Source organism: Manacus candei, unplaced genomic scaffold, assembly GCF_025592945.1.
Source record: "Manacus candei isolate 608988 ecotype Guabito, Panama unplaced genomic scaffold, ASM2559294v1 h1tg000062l, whole genome shotgun sequence".
Classification (NCBI taxonomy): Eukaryota; Metazoa; Chordata; class Aves; order Passeriformes; family Pipridae; genus Manacus; species Manacus candei.
Genome location: NW_026138110.1, coordinates 3524581 through 3546595, shown reverse-complemented (window position 1 = coordinate 3546595; position 22015 = coordinate 3524581). Strand labels below are relative to the sequence as shown.

Genomic DNA, 22015 nt, shown 5'->3' with positions numbered 1-22015 from the left:
CTGCCCACGCAAGACAGGCTGGCCTTTGAAGGTCCCCTTCAAACCAAATCGCTCTGGCATTCCCCTCCAAAATCACTCCCAAAGAGACACAGCAACCAAAGCAGAGGGACTGCACTCCCAGCTTTTCTTACCTGCAGGCACACACAGCACAGCACGCTGGACATAAAAGCCACAGGGTTAGTCCTGCCAGAGGCGTCCGGCACACCCACGGCGACCGAAGGGAAAGAGGCAGCCTGGGAACACGGAGTAAAAGACACCTTAATTAGGACTACACTGAGCCATAGCCAGGTCATTCCCACAGACAGCTTCACCGTCCAGTCGTCCAAAAAGCACTCACCGAGGCCTCAGGTAGGATGGTTCCTGACGCTGACCAGGTGAATACCTCCCTGGAAGCCCGCTCTGCTCCTGCCAGGCACTGGGGCTCACCCAGAGGGGCTTTGCCAAGCATCCAAGGGAAATTAAAATTACAGCCTGGGCAAAGGCGCTTCCCCAGGACCGCTCCTGGCCAAGGCCACCGGTCCGTGCAAGTCAGACCACTGACCACCCAGGGCTGGGGATTTTCAGGGGCACGCTTCCAGCTTTTATTCTCCAGAAACTCCAGTTCTTCCTGGCACCGCTTGCCAGAAAGTCTTCCCCTGTTGGAAGAGGTCACTTAGTCTTTCGAGGGGCCAGATTGCCAAAGCCCGGCCAGTCCGTTCCCACGAGGAAAGGTAGCTTTGTCTTGTACAAGATACTGGGGGGGAGACACAAAAGTTTAATTTAAAAGAACTGCCTAGAATAGAAAGCAATTCAAACATAAGTCAGACAAGACTCGTGCAAAACTGAATTACATTGGACTTCAAAGGAGAATTCTTTCCCTCTGCACCTCAGAGAACCCCAATTTTCACCCAGGTCCCGCTTACCATTGTCACACAAAACGTGCTGACAAAATTTTTCAGGATGCCAGTGGAGAGATATCAGAGCACACTGCACAGGGAAGCTGAGCCTGCCCCATCCCTGCAAGTGTTCCAGGCCAGGCTGGACGGGACTCGCAGCAACCGGGGACAGTGGAAGGTGTCCCTGCCCACGCAAGACAGGCTGGCCTTTGAAGGTCCCCTTCAAACCAAATCGCTCTGGCATTCCCCTCCAAAATCACTCCCAAAGAGACACAGCAACCAAAGCAGAGGGACTGCACTCCCAGCTTTTCTTACCTGCAGGCACACACAGCACAGCACGCTGGACATAAAAGCCACAGGGTTAGTCCTGCCAGAGGCGTCCGGCACACCCACGGCGACCGAAGGGAAAGAGGCAGCCTGGGAACACGGAGTAAAAGACACCTTAATTAGGACTACCCTGAGCCATAGCCAGGTCATTCCCACAGACAGCTTCACCGTCCAGTCGTCCAAAAAGCACTCACCGAGGCCTCAGGTAGGATGGTTCCTGACGCTGACCAGGTGAATACCTCCCTGGAAGCCCGCTCTGCTCCTGCCAGGCACTGGGGCTCACCCAGAGGGGCTTTGCCAAGCATCCAAGGGAAATTAAAATTACAGCCTGGGCAAAGGCGCTTCCCGCAGGACCGCTCCTGGCCAAGGCCACCGGTCCGTGCAAGTCAGACCACTGACCACCCAGGGCTGGGGATTTTCAGGGGCACGCTTCCAGCTTTTATTCTCCAGAAACTCCAGTTCTTCCTGGCACCGCTTGCCAGAAAGTCTTCCCCTGTTGGAAGAGGTCACTTAGTCTTTCGAGGGGCCAGATTGCCAAAGCCCGGCCAGTCCGTTCCCACGAGGAAAGGTAGCTTTGTCTTGTACAAGATACTGGGGGGGAGACACAAAAGTTTAATTTAAAAGAACTGCCTAGAATAGAAAGCAATTCAAACATAAGTCAGACAAGACTCGTGCAAAACTGAATTACACTGGACTTCAAAGGAGAATTCTTTCCCTCTGCACCTCAGAGAACCCCAATTTTCACCCAGGTCCCGCTTACCATTGTCACACAAAACGTGCTGACAAAATTTTTCAGGATGCCAGTGGAGAGATATCAGAGCACACTGCACAGGGAAGCTGAGCCTGCCCCATCCCTGCAAGTGTTCCAGGCCAGGCTGGACGGGACTCGCAGCAACCGGGGACAGTGGAAGGTGTCCCTGCCCACGGAAGACAGGCTGGCCTTTGAAGGTCCCCTTCAAACCAAATCGCTCTGGGATTCCCCTCCAAAATCACTCCCAAAGAGACACAGCAACCAAAGCAGAGGGACTGCACTCCCAGCTTTTCTTACCTGCAGGCACACACAGCACAGCACGCTGGACATAAAAGCCACAGGGTTAGTCCTGCCAGAGGCGTCCGGCACACCCACGGCGACCGAAGGGAAAGAGGCAGCCTGGGAACACGGAGTAAAAGACACCTTAATTAGGACTACACTGAGCCATAGCCAGGTCATTCCCACAGACAGCTTCACCGTCCAGTCACACAAAAAGCACTGACCTCCCAGGGCCTCAGTTAGGATGGCTCCTGACGCTGACACCTCCGTTTGCCCCGGGGGGTCAAGAATAACATGCCTGGGAAGAAGTCACCCCCAACAACAAAAAGGGAAAATTAGTGAAGCACGGGGTCCTCTTCTGACTAGATTGCCACCAGCATTCCAGAGCAGATGACACGACTGTTCTGTTACAGACGAGAAAAGCCTGTTCTCCCAAACAAACAGCGAGGAGATTTATGGGCACGCCTGAAAATTTCCTGTGAGGAACTTTTTGTAACTAAGGAGCAGGTGCTGTCTTGAGTTGAAGGCATCAATTTGACAGACACTTAGGACAGCAAACTCTTCAGCAGAGCAATTAACTGCAGCCTATTTGAACAGCAGGGGAGAGAAAACGACAGTCGAAGGGAAGACAAGAAAAGCAGAACTGGAATCAGCAGACTTTTCTTCCATCTCTCCCGAGGAAGTCTAGTTTGTCTGTTCTAATAATTCTATGCCCTTTTCTACATGAAACTTAGAGCAAGGCTGAAAAAACAACTAGAAAACACGGAGAGAAGCTTTTTAGAATTTCACGTGATTTTCCCAAACCGATGCCAGAAAAGCAGAACTCGGTAGAATGTACTCACCTCGAGGCCTTTGTTCTTTTCTTCCATAAGCTTCGTCACCTGATTGAAAAAGCAGAGTAGACTCGGTATTTAGGCTCCCAACAGGAAAACTTCCCCTTCATTTCCTAAAAGAAACTACATTAATCTGCACAGCTGCAGGCGCGTCTCCAGCTGTTAAAGCCTTTCAGCTTTTCGGAGGGTGAGAATGCTCTGCTAAGGAAGGCTGAAAACTGCTCGGAGCCTGCACAGGTCCAAGAGCCCCTTGATTTTGTCTGTGTTCCAGTCCCGGGCTAAAGAAAGGGCAGAAGAAGCGCAGTTGTTCCTTGCCTCTTCCCTAAGAGGTTCGGCCAGGTGCTGGGCCAGCCCGGGCACTCCGGGGGAAGGCCGGCAGTGCCCAAGCAGCGCCGCTTTGCCAGGGGCGTCGCTTGCAAGAGCGCCGCCGAGCGCCGGGCCCTGCCTCACAGTCGCCGCCTGGCGGACACGGCCGGGAGCGGCACTGCAGCCGCGCGCCTCCCCCCCTCCCCTCCCCTCCTTGGCGAGACCCGCGGCGCCTTTGGACGCGCCCAGCTTACCCCGGGGTCGATCTCCGTCGAATCTGCCGCCGTGGGTCGCTTCCGGGGGGGGAAGGCGGCGGCGCAGCCCCGATAGCATCTCCAGGGCACGGCGGGAGCGAGCGGGGCAGAAGCGGGGGCAGAAGCGGGGGCAGGGGCGGGAGCGGAGCGGGGCGAGAGGGCGGCGCGACGTGCGCGCCATGCGGTCCTCGCGCGCCGCGGCCCCGAGACGGGGGCTGCCGGCGCCGGTGCCTGCCGCCGCCCACGAACCTGCCGCCCGCGCCCGCCCTGTCCCCGCAGCGGGAAGCAGCGCGGCGAGACGGCGCTGCGGGCGCGGGGTGGGGGTCCGGGTCGCGGCGGAAGCCTCTCGCCGCCATCTTTAGTGTGGTCGTTCCGGTCCTGGCGGCGCCATCTTTACTGTGGGCTTGGCGAACTTCCGGGCAGGGGTCGCCATCTTTAGTGTGGTCGTTCCGGTCCTGGCGGCGCCATCTTTGCTATGGGCTTGGCGGACTTCCGGGCCGGGGCCTTGGAGGACTTCCGGTCGCTCACTACTTCCGGTGACCGAGTTTACCCAAATTAGCGTCCCTCCTCGCTAATTTCTGCGCTTTCACCCCAAGAAATCTTCACGTTATTCCCCCCACACACACCCCGGGACAGACGGGAGACCGCGAGTCCCGCCCTGCCGCCGAAACCGGCCCTTAACTCGAGCAGGGAGCGCTGCACCGGCACGAGAGCCACTGCGCATGCGTCGCCGGTCCCTCTCCTGCCTGCCCTTACTTACCACGTGATCGCCGGCGTTTTGCCAACGACTGCGCATGCGCTGTTCAAAATTTTTTCAATGCAGTTCCTGTTTTCCGTCAGCAGGTGGCAGTATTTCATCTCAAATTTATGTGCAATTCCTTTTCTCTGTCACCAGGGGGCACTGTTGCTATGCGATTTTTTACTTATGGCATTTTTTTTGTTGTTTTATAACCGTATTTGTTCGTGTAGTTCTTTTGGGAAATCGGATAATTGGCTTGTGATTGCTGGTGGTTTGAAAATTTACTTGTGTAATTAGGCTCTTCTCCTGGTTTTAATTCTCTAGGCTCTTCTCCTAAGAGAATTAAAATCAGGAGAAGAGCCTAAAAAAAAAATGAAAATCAGGGGAAGAGCCTAAAAAAAATGAAAATCAGGAGAAGAGTCTAAAAATATAAAAATCAGGAGGAGAGCCCAAGAGAATTAAAATCAGGAGAAGAACCTAAGAGAATTAAAATCAAGAGAAGAGCCTAAAAAAATTACAATCAGGAGAAGAGCCTAAAAAAATTAAAAACAGGAGAGGAGCCTGAAAAAATTAAAATCAAGACACGGGACTAATACAATAAAAATCAGGAGAGGAGCCTAAAAAAATTAAAATCAGAAGAGGAGCCTGAAAAAATTAAAATCAGGACAGGGGACTAATACAATAACAATCAGGAGAGGGGACTAAAAAAATTAAAATCAGGATAGGGGACTAAAAAAATTAAAATCAGGAGAGGAGTCTAAAAAATTAAAATGAGGAGAAGAGCCTAAAAAAATTAAAATCAGGAGAGGAGCCTGAAGGAATTACAATCAGGAGAGACCCAGAACTCACCCAAGTCTCCCCAAAAAACTACCAGAAACTGATTCAAATCTCCCCAAAAATGACCCAGAACTCACCCAAATCTCCCCAAAAAGTGACACAAAAACTGATCCAATTCACTCCAAAAATTGATCCAGAACTGACACAAAACTGGCCCAAATCACCTCAAAAACTAACTCCAAATTGGCCCAAAACCTGACCTAAAAATGCAAAAAACCCCCCCCAAAACTGACCCAAAATGATACAAAATCAGCCCCAAATATGACCAGAAACTGACCCCAAAATCCCAAAACACTGATACCAAGACTCACCCAAATCTCCCCAAAAAAATGACCCAAAAGTCAGCCCAATCACCCCAAAAAATGACCAGAAACTGACCCAAAATTACCACAAAAATAAACCCAAAACTCACCCAAATCATCCCGAAAAATGACCAGAAACTGACCCAAATCTCCCCCAAAAATGACCAGAAACTCACTAAAAATAACCCCCAAAAATGATCAGAAACTGACACAAATCTCCCCAACAAATGACCCAAACTTTATTTCTTTTCTTAGCAACAAATCCCTTCCTTTGCTCCCCTCTGGCCCTGCCCACACGGCCCCAGTTCAGCTCTCAGTGAGTTCTTGCTTCTGGGCAGCGACTCCTCTGCCTCTTGCTGGGGCGGCAGCAGCTCCTGTGCCGGCAGGGAGAGGGACCCCGAGCCAGGAGAGGGACCCCAGAACCAGGAGAGGGACCCCAGAACCAGGAGAGGGACCCCAGAACCAGGAGAGGGACCCCAGAGCCATTACAGGGACCCCAGAGCCATTATAGGGACCCCAGAGCCACGATAGAAACCCCAGAGTCCCTACAGAGACCCCAGAGCCATTATAGGGACCCCAGAGCCCTCCAGAGCCCCTATAGAGACCCCAGAGCCCCTATAGAGACCCCAGAGCCATTACAGGGACCCCAGAGCCATTACAGGGACCCCAGAGCCCTCCAGAGCCCCTTGCTGGGTCACAGCCCCTCTTCTCCCGTCCAAACCCACCTTTCTGGCTGCAGCTGCTTTTCTTCTCTGGCTCCCCCTTCCTTCCCCAGGGAGCTTTGCCTTGTTCTTTGGCCAGGCTCCAGCTGCAGCTCAAGGGCAAAGCTGCAACTACAATTCCCCCTTCGGGTTTTTCACCTGAAAAACAAAGGCTTGGGCCAAACTCTGACCAGTCACTCGCTGAACACGAGACATCAAACAGGGCACACAGAATAAAATGCATCGAACTCTAAATCATGTTACAATGACTGTCCACCCCAATCCAGCACTGACATTAAAAACCTTCAAGCAATCAAAAAGGCCTCCAAACATCCCTTAGATAGAGAAAAGCACACCAGGAACGAATGCAAAAAGAAAAATTCCAAACAATGCTCAATTAAATAACCATGGACTGATATAAAACATGTTTAGTTAACTTAAACCACTTCTTCCCATTATTCTCCATCAGAAATTACCCTTATTTAAGTTCTCCTTTTAACACTTCATTAAAACTGACTTATTAGGAAATGGTTTGAACCAAACTTCATAACTTGATGACTCCAGGGTTTGTGCTCCTTGACTTTGGCCTGAAGGGGTTTGGAACACAGGCTTTGTTCTGGAGAGCTTTTCCCCAATCTACAAACCCTTCTGCAAATGGGACTCCCTTCCCTCAGGGTTCGGTGGCCTCTGGTTTTCCTGAAGGCTGGGGGGGATCTGGGAGCCAAATCCCAAGGGATCCAGCCCAGCTCTGCACACACACACACACACATTTCCAGCTGGTCACAGTCTCACGGGGGCCACCACCACTCAGCACATTTGCACACAAACAGCCCTCTGAGTTCCTGGCACTGGGTCTGATGGACTAAGAAATGATCAGTCTGGTGGTTTGCCCTCAGAGGAGTAAGATCCAATGATGCATTTCTATTTTCATGACAATATAACCTGGAAAACACAAACATATTTCTGCTTCATGTGCAATTTAAAATTCAAAGACACAGAAACATTCCTAGAGTTCAAGTCCCCAGGTTTGGTTCCAAATGTCACTCGGTCCCCCTGGGACAAGAACAGTGGCACACACGGACTCAACAGCCCTGCACAAGCCCAGGAGTGGGGGGGAAATATCCTTGAGAGCACTGCTGCATTTCAAAAAGAAGTCAGTCACATCAACTCTGTAACAAATAAAAAAGAGAAGCCAAAATAAATAACTGTAGACAGGGTATCAAGTACCTTGAGAATACCAATAAGAAAAAACTAAGAATAAAGGCATCTATTTGAAGTACAAAGAGTTTGGGAGACACCATTTGTTTGCCACAAAGCCTTTATTTTGTTGGCTCTTCTATAGTTAGAACCCAAACCTTACCCTCCCACAAAAAGCAGAAAACCTCTTCAGAGAGTTAGGAGATGGAGTCAGTTTGGATTAACGGGAAGAACATCTCTGGAGACAAAATAAAGCAGAGAAAATAACCCCATCCTCAACAACAGAGCTGCCTCCCCACTGCCTGCCCCTGGACACTTGCTCTGGGGGTGACAGAGCCTGAAGTCTCCTGCCTAGTCCTGGGCAATACTTCCTGGGGACCACAGCACCACTGAGTTCCTAAAAATATCACAGGTTGGGCAGGTGCTTGGATTTTGTCTGGATTAACTCCCCTTCTTCCTTTCCAGGTGTTGCCCTACTCATTGTAATGGTGCTTGTACTCCCTGAGCCATTCCCTCCCCCATCCAACCATCCCTTGTGCCCTCTCTGGCAAGGACAGTGGGTCCAGGTGTTCTGCCACGCTCCCAGGGCACAGGGGGGGGACTGTGGAGCCACCCTCGAGGGGGGAAACGTGCCCTGCCTGCCCTGCCCAGGGAAAGGGAACTGCCCCAGTGCTCCCCAGCACAAGGCACCCTTGGAAATATCCACTGCAATGGGACACTCAGGGACAGCAACAAGCACTGCACGAGGCTGCTCTGGCACAGGGCCAATTTTAGCCTCAGCTTTTCTCTGGACCACTTCACTTTGTTTGCCACCTCATCCTGCAGTCAGAACTTGCTGTCCTTGCAACCTTTCAGGGTGACCAAAAATGAGAGAGGCCTCTGCTCCAGCACCCACAAGGGCCTGATCCATCTGACAGGATCCATTTTTCCAGGGAATTCAAAGCTCCACCTGAGGACTAGGGTCTTTTCTCACCCATCCCTGTGCTGCAGCTTGGCCTCCATCTCACTGTGCTTTCAGTTCCCTCCATGGTTGAACACTGGCAGCCCTGGCCCTGGGCGGAGCTCGGCATCCTGATCCCATCCCTCCTGGCCCCCGGAACCGCTGACTCAGCAATGGGGGGCCCTCCATTGCCAAGGGCACGGGCCCGTCGGGGCTCACGGGGGGAGCAGGAGGGCGAAGGCTCCAGCCCTGCTGCTACAACCTTCCACCACTACAGCCAACAGAGGAGCCTCTCCAGCCCTGCCTCCCAAGGCATCCTCAACAAACCCAGCCCAGCTCCACAGGACAAACTGCTCCCTGTCTGCCCAGGCCAGTCTAATCCCAGAGGCTCCCAGGGTCATGCAAAACAACTGCCCAGGAGATCAGAGACCCCAGTCCATCTCTTCCTAGCACAGGTTTGGGTTAGTTTGGCAAACAGACCAACTGAGGAATTCCCCAATGTTTTCCCAGTTTGACCCCTGTCACACCAATCACCTTAACACTGCCAGTCCATAATTCTCCCTCTCTTGGGTTAAGGACTGAGCAAGTTGGACCTGTGTCTGAGCAGGACATGTGCAAACCAAATGCTGGGGACTGGAACACACACCTGGCACTCCTGCAGCTCTCACAGTCACATTCCAGAGAAAACAGCCAATTGCACCCTCACTGCTCATTTCTTAATCCCAATCCCACACTTGTTTGGCACTTGGAGCACCGCTTTTAGAACCCAATTACAGCCCATTAGAGAGCTCCCTGTCTAGCAGGGACAGGGACCCCTGGGATACTCTCAGCAATGCCTGAATCCATGGCAGGGACCTTGCTTTGAGCTCCCCAGGGCCGGGCACCCCGAGGATCTCCCCGAATAATCCTTTCGGTGCGCGCTGGAGTCCTCGGGGTGCCCCAACCCGGGGGGCACCAACAGCACTGTCCCTCCAGGGGGCCAATTTGGTCCTAAACTGCAGGGGGATCTTGCCTGTGTCCCAGACTGGTCCGGAGATCTGAGGCCCTTCCCGAGAAAATCTCGGTGCCGGCGTGAAGGGCCAGAGATCCCTTGGAGCCACGGGAGAGCAGGCACAGAGTCCCTCCTGGGGGGCAATTTGCCTGCCTGAAAACAGCTCTTCAAAGGAGCCTCTAAGACTCAGCTGGTGACTTTTAGAAGCCAGGCATTCCTATACACTGTGAGATATTTTAAGGCTTATCTGACTGAAAAGCATAAAGCTTTTATCATGGACACCTGACCTCCCACAGACAGCTCCTTTCCCCTTTCAGTACAAAATTATTTTCATGGAATCACTCAATAGGAAGTGCCCAGGAACCCCAGACTGTGCTTTCCAGAACAGAAAATAAACAGAAGAACGGAGTTTTGCACAAGTGTAACATACTCCAGAACAGACCTGACTTTAGTTTTACCCTTTGTGTTCAAATATTCCATAGAAAAGCTCCAGCAGGAGAGCTGGTACATTCCCAAGAGTATCCTGGAAGTCCCTTTCACGAGGGCTGGAGGAAAATCGCAGTTGTATGAGTCCCTTGTGCCTGCAGATGCCTGGGGATCCTCTCCATCCACCTCGTGCTCTCCCAACAGCAGAAAGGGTGCTGAGACAGGAGGAAGGAAACCTTTAGCATAAAGCTGGGGAGGAATATAAAGCTTCCTTTCCTGGGGAGCTTTGCGAAGTCTGCAACGAGAAAGGGAAAATTTGCATCTCCTTTGGTACACGTGTCAACAGAGACTGAGACTTTTTGCCTTTTTCAGACAACCGTGCCCCTTTTGGCTCCCTGGCAGCTCCAATGGCACCAGAACCCCCCTTCCTGCACACCCACGGCTGTCACACACAGGCACCCACACACTTTTGCACCAGCCCACACGTGGCCAACATCTTCCCACCCTAGACATCCCAAGGTCAGTAGTTTTGCTAGAGAGCACAGCAACCCCCCTGTCCTCACAAACTGCCTCCCTGCAAAAAAGGAATCGTTTTCCTGGACATTTCTCCCACAGTCAAGGTCTTTTCAAACTGCTGTCGTGCCACCAAACCTGCTCAGGGTCCCTCCCAGCTTCTGCCTGTCCTTGCATTTAAAGGCATAGGCACATTCTATCTTCCAACAGCAAACCCAGCTCCTCACGGGCAGTAGAAGCCCTGCTCTTACCTGGACAGACTGCCGGGCTCGGCACAGCTGTGGCTCATGGAGCAGCTTCCCAAGGCCGTTCTCTCTCCCAGCAGGAAGCACAACTCGCCTCCACACCAGGGGAAACCACGAGCGAGGCTGCAAATGGACACAGAACGAGCAAAAAGCATTAACGCAGCACCAAAAAACCAAGTTAAAGCAGTCTTTGCCTCATAACCCTGCACGGGGAAAGGGTTTGGGATCCCAAAGCAAACCCTCAGACACCCAGAGAGCACAGGACCCACAGCCATGCCACGGCTCCCCCCGGGGGCACCCGGCAGGTAAGGGGCTTACCCGGGCCCCGCCGCCCAGCACAAGGCGCCCCTAAACGCCCCCGGCTGCCCCGGTGCACAAACCCAGCGGCCAAGGCGCTCTCCCCTCCGCAGCCCGGGCAGCAGCGGGGCCACACCCTCAGCCCCCACACACAACCGCCCCCACCTGCCCCGCCGGCCCTTTATACCGCGGGCCGGCAGCGCTGCCCAATCAGCACTCGAGCGCCTCCGCCCAATCCCAGCCCGCCTGGCCCTGCGGCCCCGCCCCGCCCGCTCAGCCCGGCCCCGGCCCTCGGCGCGGCCCCGGCCCCCGTTCCCTCCGCGCGGCTCCCGCCGCAGCCCCGGCGGGCTGAAAGCCCAGAGCCAACGGGAACTCCAGCCAGCTGCAGGCAGATGTTACTCTGTCCCAGTTTGCCAGGGGTGGGCACGAAGGGGCCCTTCCCCGTTCGGAAGTGGAAGTTGTCCCCTGTGCACAGCCCGCTCTGATCCTCGGCCTCGTGGGAGCCAATTCCCTTGTCCCAGCCCACTTCCTGCAGAGAAGAAAGGGAAAGATTGCACAGAAGGGAGACATTCTTCCCTGGGAGGGTGGGGAGGTGGCCTGGCACAGAGAAGTTGTGGCTGCCCCATCCCTGCAAGTGGCCAAGGCCAGGCTGGAGGTCTATTAGAAGGTGTCCCTGCCTGTGGCAGGGGGTGGAAGGAGATGATCCCTGAGATCCTTTCCAACCCAAACCACTCCAGGATCCCAGGATGATTCCATGCTCTCTCTCTGCATTTCTTTGGCATCATTTCCTCTCAAAAACAACATCTGCGATTTAGTTGATTGCTAAAGCCATCATTTTAAAATCATCTCAGGAATCCAAAGGGACTGGAAAACACTTCATTAAAACTGACTTATTAGGAAATGGTTTGAACCAAGAGAATTAAAATCAGGACAAGAGCCTTAAAAAAATTAAATTTAGGAGAAGAGCCTTCAAAAAATTAAAATCAGGACAAGAGCCTTCAAAAAATTAAAATCAGGACAAGAGCCTTAAAAAAATTAAAATGAGGACAAGAGCCCAAGAGAATTAAAATCAGGAGAAATTCACGTTATTCCCCCCACACACACCCCGGGACAGACGGGAGGCCGCGAGTCCCGCCCTGCCGCCGGAACCGGCCCTTAACTCGAGCAGGGAGTGCTGCACCGGCACGAGAGCCACTGCGCATGCGTCGCCGGTCCCTCTCCTGCCTGCCCTTACTTACCACGTGATCGCCGGCGTCTTGCCAACGACTGCGCATGCGCCCCCCCCACCCCACCCCCCCACCCCGCCGCCCGACCGCCCGGCTTCGCTTTCTTACTGCGGCTCCCCCTCCACTTTTCCGGCTCCCTGGGGTTCCCTCACCCACATTTCGGGGTCCCCTTCTCACATTTTAGGGGTGATGACCCCGCAATTTACGGTTCGGGGGGGGGGAGGAGAGGAAACGGGGTGCCCAAGAAGGGGTTTCTTTTTTTTTTTTCTCTCTTTTATTTCATTTTCATTTTATTTCCTTTTTAGTTTTTTTGCCTTTTTTTTTAAATTTTCTTTTTTATATTTCCTTCTTTACTTCGTTTATTTTTTATTCTCTTTATTTTTCATTTTCTCTCCCAGTGCTCCCCAGTAACACCCAGTGCTCCCCAACAACCCTCAGTAACACCCAGTGCTCCCCAGTACACCCCAGTAACACCCAGTGCTCCTCAACAACCCCCAGTAACACCCAGTGCTCCCCAAAAATTGACCCAAAACCGACCCAAATCACCCCAAAAGCTGACCCAAAACTGACCCCAAAACCTGACCCCAATCATCCCAAAAGCTGACCCAAAACTGACCCCAATCATCCCAAAAGCTGACCCAAAACTGACCCCAATCATCCCAAAAGCTGACCCAAAACTGACCCCAATCATCCCAAAAGCTGACCCAAATCACCCCAAACAATGACCCCAAACTGACCCCAAAAACTGACCCAAATCATCCCCAAAACTGACCCAAAACTCTGCATTTCTTTGGCATCATTTCCTCTCAAAAACAACATCTGCGATTTAGTTGATTGCTAAAGCCATCATTTTAAAATCATCTCAGGAATCCAAAGGGACTGGAAAACACACAGAAATCATTCCTGCACCCACCAAAGCATTAGGAATTGGAACCCGATTCCCTCATCTCTCTCCTTGTTCTTCTTGGCTGGAAAACCTGATGATCCCCACTGGCTGTTTTTAGGCTGCTTTTCTTCCACAGCTCCTTTCCTCCCGGCTGAAACCTCCTGGCATCTTCAGGCCTTATCTGGAGGGAAGCCCCTCTGAAGTATTTCCTCTCGTGGCAATTCTGTGGGATGAAGAAGTAAACAAAGCACATCAAGAGCTCCTTCTACCCCCTTCCCTCGCAAACACCCTCCCAGCTTGTCCTTGGCAGCTCCATCCCCCCGGCAGCCGCACCCGACGCTTCGGCTCCGCTGGGAAAGGGACAGCAAGTGCAGAAGCAAGTTCAGGTCTGGGCAGGGGCTCCCTGGGGAACGGCACTTCAGTGCTTTAGTCCGTGGCCGTTCCTGCTGCCCTCCCTCCTGGAGGCAGAGGATGACCCGTCCCTTGTTTCTCCCACGCTGGCAGACCCAGGTCCTGCTCCTTTGGCCCCACTTTTCTTGGCAGACCCGGCATCATTTCCCAGGGTCCCCAGGAAACTTCTGCACTTGACCCACTGCTAAGTGCAGAGCACAGGGCGAGGGAAGGACAAATTTCTCGGCACCCACCCCCTGGAATTTCCCTCCTCCGCAGCACGCTCCCGTTCCCGCTGTCTCTGGAGGTGCCCGCACGAGTCCTCCTTCTCCCAGCACCTCAGAGAATGTCCTTTTCACCCAGGTCCTGCTTACCGTCGTCCAACAAAACACGCTGACAACATTTTTCACGATGCCAGTGGAGAGCTATCAGAGCACACTGCACAGGGAAGCTGAGCCTGCCCCATCCCTGCAAGTGTTCCAGGCCAGGCTGGACGGGACTCGCAGCAACCGGGGACAGTGGAAGGTGTCCCTGCCCACGGAAGACAGGCTGGCCTTTGAAGGTCCCCTTCAAACCAAATCGCTCTGGCATTCCCCTCCAAAATCACTCCCAAAGAGACACAGCAACCAAAGCAGAGGGACTGCACTACCAGCTTTTCTTACCTGCAGGCACACACAGCACAGCACGCTGGACATAAAAGCCACAGGGTTAGTCCTGCCAGAGGCGTCCGGCACACCCACGGCGACCGAAGGGAAAGAGGCAGCCTGGGAACACGGAGTAAAAGACACCTTAATTAGGACTACCCTGAGCCATAGCCAGGTCATTCCCACAGACAGCTTCACCGTCCAGTCGTCCAAAAAGCACTCACCGAGGCCTCAGGTAGGATGGTTCCTGACGCTGACCAGGTGAATACCTCCCTGGAAGCCCGCTCTGCTCCTGCCAGGCACTGGGGCTCACCCAGAGGGGCTTTGCCAAGCATCCAAGGGAAATTAAAATTACAGCCTGGGCAAAGGCGCTTCCCGCAGGACCGCTCCTGGCCAAGGCCACCGGTCCGTGCAAGTCAGACCACTGACCACCCAGGGCTGGGGATTTTCAGGGGCACGCTTCCAGCTTTTATTCTCCAGAAACTCCAGTTCTTCCTGGCACCGCTTGCCAGAAAGTCTTCCCCTGTTGGAAGAGGTCACTTAGTCTTTCGAGGGGCCAGATTGCCAAAGCCCGGCCAGTCCGTTCCCACGAGGAAAGGTAGCTTTGTCTTGTACAAGATACTGGGGGGGAGACACAAAAGTTTAATTTAAAAGAACTGCCTAGAATAGAAAGCAATTCAAACATAAGTCAGACAAGACTCGTGCAAAACTGAATTACATTGGACTTCAAAGGAGAATTCTTTCCCTCTGCACCTCAGAGAACCCCAATTTTCACCCAGGTCCCGCTTACCATTGTCACACAAAACGTGCTGACAAAATTTTTCAGGATGCCAGTGGAGAGATATCAGAGCACACTGCACAGGGAAGCTGAGCCTGCCCCATCCCTGCAAGTGTTCCAGGCCAGGCTGGACGGGACTCGCAGCAACCGGGGACAGTGGAAGGTGTCCCTGCCCACGGAAGACAGGCTGGCCTTTGAAGGTCCCCTTCAAACCAAATCGCTCTGGCATTCCCCTCCAAAATCACTCCCAAAGAGACACAGCAACCAAAGCAGAGGGACTGCACTCCCAGCTTTTCTTACCTGCAGGCACACACAGCACAGCACGCTGGACATAAAAGCCACAGGGTTAGTCCTGCCAGAGGCGTCCGGCACACCCACGGCGACCGAAGGGAAAGAGGCAGCCTGGGAACACGGAGTAAAAGACACCTTAATTAGGACTACACTGAGCCATAGCCAGGTCATTCCCACAGACAGCTTCACCGTCCAGTCACACAAAAAGCACTGACCTCCCAGGGCCTCAGTTAGGATGGCTCCTGACGCTGACACCTCCGTTTGCCCCGGGGGGTCAAGAATAACATGCCTGGGAAGAAGTCACCCCCAACAACAAAAAGGGAAAATTAGTGAAGCACGGGGTCCTCTTCTGACTAGATTGCCACCAGCATTCCAGAGCAGATGACACGACTGTTCTGTTACAGACGAGAAAAGCCTGTTCTCCCAAACAAACAGCGAGGAGATTTATGGGCACGCCTGAAAATTTCCTGTGAGGAACTTTTTGTAACTAAGGAGCAGGTGCTGTCTTGAGTTGAAGGCATCAATTTGACAGACACTTAGGACAGCAAACTCTTCAGCAGAGCAATTAACTGCAGCCTATTTGAACAGTAGGGGAGAGAAAACGACAGTCGAAGGGAAGACAAGAAAAGCAGAACTGGAATCAGCAGACTTTTCTTCCATCTCTCCCGAGGAAGTCTAGTTTGTCTGTTCTAATAATTCTATGCCCTTTTCTACATGAAACTTAGAGCAAGGCTGAAAAAACAACTAGAAAACACGGAGAGAAGCTTTTTAGAATTTCACGTGATTTTCCCAAACCGATGCCAGAAAAGCAGAACTCGGTAGAATGTACTCACCTCGAGGCCTTTGTTCTTTTCTTCCATAAGCTTCGTCACCTGATTGAAAAAGCAGAGTAGACTCGGTATTTAGGCTCCCAACAGGAAAACTTCCCCTTCATTTCCTAAAAGAAACTACATTAATCTGCACAGCTGCAGGCGCGTCTCCAGCTGTTAAAGCCTTTCAGCTTTTCGGAGGGTGAGAATGCTCTGCTAAGGAAGGCTGAAAACTGCTCGGAGCCTGCACAGGTCCAAGAGCCCCTTGATTTTGTCTGTGTTCCAGTCCCGGGCTAAAGAAAGGGCAGAAGAAGCGCAGTTGTTCCTTGCCTCTTCCCTAAGAGGTTCGGCCAGGTGCTGGGCCAGCCCGGGCACTCCGGGGGAAGGCCGGCAGTGCCCAAGCAGCGCCGCTTTGCCAGGGGCGTCGCTTGCAAGAGCGCCGCCGAGCGCCGGGCCCTGCCTCACAGTCGCCGCCTGGCGGACACGGCCGGGAGCGGCACTGCAGCCGCGCGCCTCCCCCCCCCCCCCTCCCCTCCTTGGCGAGACCCGCGGCGCCTTTGGACGCGCCCAGCTTACCCCGGGGTCGATCTCCGTCGAATCTGCCGCCGTGGGTCGCTTCCGGGGGGGGAAGGCGGCGGCGCAGCCCCGATAGCATCTCCAGGGCACGGCGGGAGCGAGCGGGGCAGAAGCGGGGGCAGAAGCGGGGGCAGGGGCGGGAGCGGAGCGGGGCGAGAGAGCGGGGCGAGAGGGCGGCGCGACGTGCGCGCCATGCGGTCCTCGCGCGCCGCGGCCCCGAGACGGGGGCTGCCGGCGCCGGTGCCTGCCGCCGCCCACGAACCTGCCGCCCGCGCCCGCCCTGTCCCCGCAGCGGGAAGCAGCGCGGCGAGACGGCGCTGCGGGCGCGGGGTGGGGGTCCGGGTCGCGGCGGAAGCCTCTCGCCGCCATCTTTAGTGTGGTCGTTCCGGTCCTGGCGGCGCCATCTTTACTGTGGGCTTGGCAAACTTCCGGGCAGGGGCCGCCATCTTTAGTGTGGTCGTTCCGGTCCTGGTGGCGCCATCTTTGCTATGGGCTTGGCGGACTTCCGGGCCGGGGCCTTGGAGGACTTCCGGTCGCTCACTACTTCCGGTGACCGAGTTTACCCAAATTAGCGTCCCTCCTCGCTAATTTCTGCGCTTTCACCCCAAGAAATCTTCACGTTATTCCCCTCCCGCACACCCCGGGACAGACGGGAGACCGCGAGTCCCGCCCTGCCGCCGGAACCGGCCCTTAACTCGAGCAGGGAGCGCTGCACCGGCACGAGAGCCACTGCGCATGCGTCGCCGGTCCCTCTCCTGCCTGCCCTTACTTACCACGTGATCGCCGGCGTTTTGCCAACGACTGCGCATGCGCTGTTCAAAATTTTTTCAATGCAGTTCCTGTTTTCCGTCAGCAGGTGGCAGTATTTCATCTCAAATTTATGTGCAATTCCTTTTCTCTGTCACCAGGGGGCACTGTTGCTATGCGATTTTTTACTTATGGCATTTTTTTTGTTGTTTTATAACCGTATTTGTTCGTGTAGTTCTTTTGGGAAATCGGATAATTGGCTTGTGATTGCTGGTGGTTTGAAAATTTACTTGTGTAATTAGGCTCTTCTCCTGGTTTTAATTCTCTAGGCTCTTCTCCTAAGAGAATTAAAATCAGGAGAAGAGCCTAAAAAAAAAATGAAAATCAGGGGAAGAGCCTAAAAAAAATGAAAATCAGGAGAAGAGTCTAAAAATATAAAAATCAGGAGGAGAGCCCAAGAGAATTAAAATCAGGAGAAGAACCTAAGAGAATTAAAATCAAGAGAAGAGCCTAAAAAAATTACAATCAGGAGAAGAGCCTAAAAAAATTAAAAACAGGAGAGGAGCCTGAAAAAATTAAAATCAGGACACGGGACTAATACAATAAAAATCAGGAGAGGAGCCTAAAAAAATTAAAATCAGAAGAGGAGCCTGAAAAAATTAAAATCAGGACAGGGGACTAATACAATAACAATCAGGAGAGGGGACTAAAAAAATTAAAATCAGGATAGGGGACTAAAAAAATTAAAATCAGGAGAGGAGTCTAAAAAATTAAAATGAGGAGAAGAGCCTAAAAAAATTAAAATCAGGAGAGGAGCCTGAAGGAATTACAATCAGGAGAGACCCAGAACTCACCCAAGTCTCCCCAAAAAACTACCAGAAACTGATTCAAATCTCCCCAAAAATGACCCAGAACTCACCCAAATCTCCCCAAAAAGTGACACAAAAACTGATCCAATTCACTCCAAAAATTGATCCAGAACTGACCCAAAACTGGCCCAAATCACCTCAAAAACTAACTCCAAATTGGCCCAAAACCTGACCTAAAAATGCAAAAAACCCCCCCCAAAACTGACCCAAAATGATACAAAATCAGCCCCAAATATGACCAGAAACTGACCCCAAAATCCCAAAACACTGATACCAAGACTCACCCAAATCTCCCCAAAAAAATGACCCAAAAGTCAGCCCAATCACCCCAAAAAATGACCAGAAACTGACCCAAAATTACCACAAAAATAAACCCAAAACTCACCCAAATCATCCCGAAAAATGACCAGAAACTGACCCAAATCTCCCCCAAAAATGACCAGAAACTCACTAAAAATAACCCCCAAAAATGATCAGAAACTGACACAAATCTCCCCAACAAATGACCCAAACTTTATTTCTTTTCTTAGCAACAAATCCCTTCCTTTGCTCCCCTCTGGCCCTGCCCACACGGCCCCAGTTCAGCTCTCAGTGAGTTCTTGCTTCTGGGCAGCGACTCCTCTGCCTCTTGCTGGGGCGGCAGCAGCTCCTGTGCCGGCAGGGAGAGGGACCCCGAGCCAGGAGAGGGACCCCGAGCCAGGACAGGGACCCCGAGCCAGGACAGGGACCCCGAGCCAGGAGAGGGACCCCAGAACCAGGAGAGGGACCCCAGAACCAGGAGAGGGACCCCAGAGCCATTACAGGGACCCCAGAGCCATTACAGGGACCCCAGAGCCATTATAGGGACCCCAGAGCCACGATAGAAACCCCAGAGTCCCTACAGAGACCCCAGAGCCATTATAGGGACCCCAGAGCCCTCCAGAGCCCCTATAGAGACCCCAGAGCCCCTATAGAGACCCCAGAGCCATTACAGGGACCCCAGAGCCATTACAGGGACCCCAGAGCCCTCCAGAGCCCCTTGCTGGGTCACAGCCCCTCTTCTCCCGTCCAAACCCACCTTTCTGGCTGCAGCTGCTTTTCTTCTCTGGCTCCCCCTTCCTTCCCCAGGGAGCTTTGCCTTGTTCTTTGGCCAGGCTCCAGCTGCAGCTCAAGGGCAAAGCTGCAACTACAATTCCCCCTTCGGGTTTTTCACCTGAAAAACAAAGGCTTGGGCCAAACTCTGACCAGTCACTCGCTGAACACGAGACATCAAACAGGGCACACAGAATAAAATGCATCGAACTCTAAATCATGTTACAATGACTGTCCACCCCAATCCAGCACTGACATTAAAAACCTTCAAGCAATCAAAAAGGCCTCCAAACATCCCTTAGATAGAGAAAAGCACACCAGGAACGAATGCAAAAAGAAAAATTCCAAACAATGCTCAATTAAATAACCATGGACTGATATAAAACATGTTTAGTTAACTTAAACCACTTCTTCCCATTATTCTCCATCAGAAATTACCCTTATTTAAGTTCTCCTTTTAACACTTCATTAAAACTGACTTATTAGGAAATGGTTTGAACCAAACTTCATAACTTGATGACTCCAGGGTTTGTGCTCCTTGACTTTGGCCTGAAGGGGTTTGGAACACAGGCTTTGTTCTGGAGAGCTTTTCCCCAATCTACAAACCCTTCTGCAAATGGGACTCCCTTCCCTCAGGGTTCGGTGGCCTCTGGTTTTCCTGAAGGCTGGGGGGGATCTGGGAGCCAAATCCCAAGGGATCCAGCCCAGCTCTGCACACACACACACACACATTTCCAGCTGGTCACAGTCTCACGGGGGCCACCACCACTCAGCACATTTGCACACAAACACCCCTCTGAGTTCCTGGCACTGGGTCTGATGGACTAAGAAATGATCAGTCTGGTGGTTTGCCCTCAGAGGAGTAAGATCCAATGATGCATTTCTATTTTCATGACAATATAACCTGGAAAACACAAACATATTTCTGCTTCATGTGCAATTTAAAATTCAAAGACACAGAAACATTCCTAGAGTTCAAGTCCCCAGGTTTGGTTCCAAATGTCACTCGGTCCCCCTGGGACAAGAACAGTGGCACACACGGACTCAACAGCCCTGCACAAGCCCAGGAGTGGGGGGGAAATATCCTTGAGAGCACTGCTGCATTTCAAAAAGAAGTCAGTCACATCAACTCTGTAACAAATAAAAAAGAGAAGCCAAAATAAATAACTGTAGACAGGGTATCAAGTACCTTGAGAATACCAATAAGAAAAAACTAAGAATAAAGGCATCTATTTGAAGTACAAAGAGTTTGGGAGACACCATTTGTTTGCCACGAAGCCTTTATTTTGTTGGCTCTTCTATAGTTAGAACCCAAACCTTACCCTCCCACAAAAAGCAGAAAACCTCTTCAGAGAGTTAGGAGATGGAGTCAGTTTGGATTAACGGGAAGAACATCTCTGGAGACAAAATAAAGCAGAGAAAATAACCCCATCCTCAACAACAGAGCTGCCTCCCCACTGCCTGCCCCTGGACACTTGCTCTGGGGGTGACAGAGCCTGAAGTCTCCTGCCTAGTCCTGGGCAATACTTCCTGGGGACCACAGCACCACTGAGTTCCTAAAAATATCACAGGTTGGGCAGGTGCTTGGATTTTGTCTGGATTAACTCCCCTTCTTCCTTTCCAGGTGTTGCCCTACTCATTGTAATGGTGCTTGTACTCCCTGAGCCATTCCCTCCCCCATCCAACCATCCCTTGTGCCCTCTCTGACAAGGACAGTGGGTCCAGGTGTTCTGCCACGCTCCCAGGGCACAGGGGGGGACTGTGGAGCCACCCTCGAGGGGGGAAACGTGCCCTGCCTGCCCTGCCCAGGGAAAGGGAACTGCCCCAGTGCTCCCCAGCACAAGGCACCCTTGGAAATATCCACTGCAATGGGACACTCAGGGACAGCAACAAGCACTGCACGAGGCTGCTCTGGCACAGGGCCAATTTTAGCCTCAGCTTTTCTCTGGACCACTTCACTTTGTTTGCCACCTCATCCTGCAGTCAGAACTTGCTGTCCTTGCAACCTTTCAAGGTGACCATAAATGACAGAGGCCTCTGCTCCAGCACCCACAAGGGCCTGATCCATCTGACAGGATCCATTTTTCCAGGGAATTCAAAGCTCCACCTGAGGACCAGGGTCTTTTCTCACCCATCCCTGTGCTGCAGCTTGGCCTCCATCTCCCTGTGCTTTCAGTTCCCTGCATGGTTGAACACTGGCAGCCCTGGCCCTGGGCGGAGCTCGGCATCCTGATCCCATCCCTCCTGGCCCCCGGAACCGCTGACTCAGCAATGGGGGGCCCTCCATTGCCAAGGGCACGGGCCCGTCGGGGCTCACGGGGGGAGCAGGAGGGCGAAGGCTCCAGCCCTGCTGCTACAAACCTTCCACCACTACAGCCAACAGAGGAGCCTCTCCAGCCCTGCCTCCCAAGGCATCCTCAACAAACCCAGCCCAGCTCCACAGGACAAACTGCTCCCTGTCTGCCCAGGCCAGTCTAATCCCAGAGGCTCCCAGGTCATGCAGGACAACTGCCCAGGAGATCAGAGACTCCAGTCCATCTCTTCCTAGCACAGGTTTGGGTGAGTTTGGCAAATAGAGAGACTCAGGAATTCCCCAGTGTTTTCCCAGTTTGACCCCTGTCACACCAATCACCTTAACAGTGCCAGTCCTTAATTCTCCCTCTATTGGGTTAAGGACTGAGCAAGTTGGACCTGTGTCTGAGCAGGACATGTGCAAACCAAATGCTGGGGACTGGAACACACACCTGGCACTCCTGCAGCTCTCACAGTCACATTCCAGAGAAAACAGCCAATTGCACCCTCACTGCTCATTTCTTAATCCCAATCCCACACTTGTTTGGCACTTGGAGCACCGCTTTTAGAACCCAATTACAGCCCATTAGAGAGCTCCCTGTCTAGCAGGGACAGGGACCCCT

At 52.8% G+C, this 22015-nt stretch overlaps 2 protein-coding genes across 11 annotated transcripts in view; both read right to left on the bottom strand.

Moving 5' to 3' along the window:
- LOC127478808 (uncharacterized) overlaps nt 1-22015 on the bottom strand; it is a 44600-nt gene that overhangs the window by 14743 nt on the left and 7842 nt on the right. For 2 of the 10 annotated variants that reach the window (XR_007907362.1, XR_007907361.1), the window contains exons 2-6: nt 15038-15139; nt 14184-14482; nt 2251-2352; nt 1397-1695; nt 1191-1292 (exon numbers count right to left, since the gene is read on the bottom strand). Coding sequence is in view for 5 of the 10 variants with exons in the window: in XM_051804978.1 (XP_051660938.1) it covers nt 12960-13148; nt 15038-15139 (291 nt within the window). In the remaining 5 variants the exon portion in view is untranslated. Of the gene's footprint in view, nt 1-1190; nt 1293-1396; nt 1696-2250; nt 2353-5715; nt 7374-12949; nt 13149-13977; nt 14080-14183; nt 14483-15037; nt 15140-18772; nt 20232-22015 lie in introns of those variants that run through there. The other 8 variants (XM_051804978.1, XM_051804979.1, XM_051804981.1 and 5 more) reach the window with 8 other exon arrangements.
- On the bottom strand, nt 2515-4905 carry LOC127478813 (basic proline-rich protein-like). Its single transcript, XM_051804986.1, has 2 exons — nt 3626-4905; nt 2515-3113 (listed from the first exon to the last, which is right to left on the bottom strand). Exons 1-2 carry the CDS (start codon nt 3979-3981, stop codon nt 3110-3112), a joined length of 360 nt encoding a protein of 119 aa, XP_051660946.1. The 5' UTR covers nt 3982-4905; the 3' UTR covers nt 2515-3109.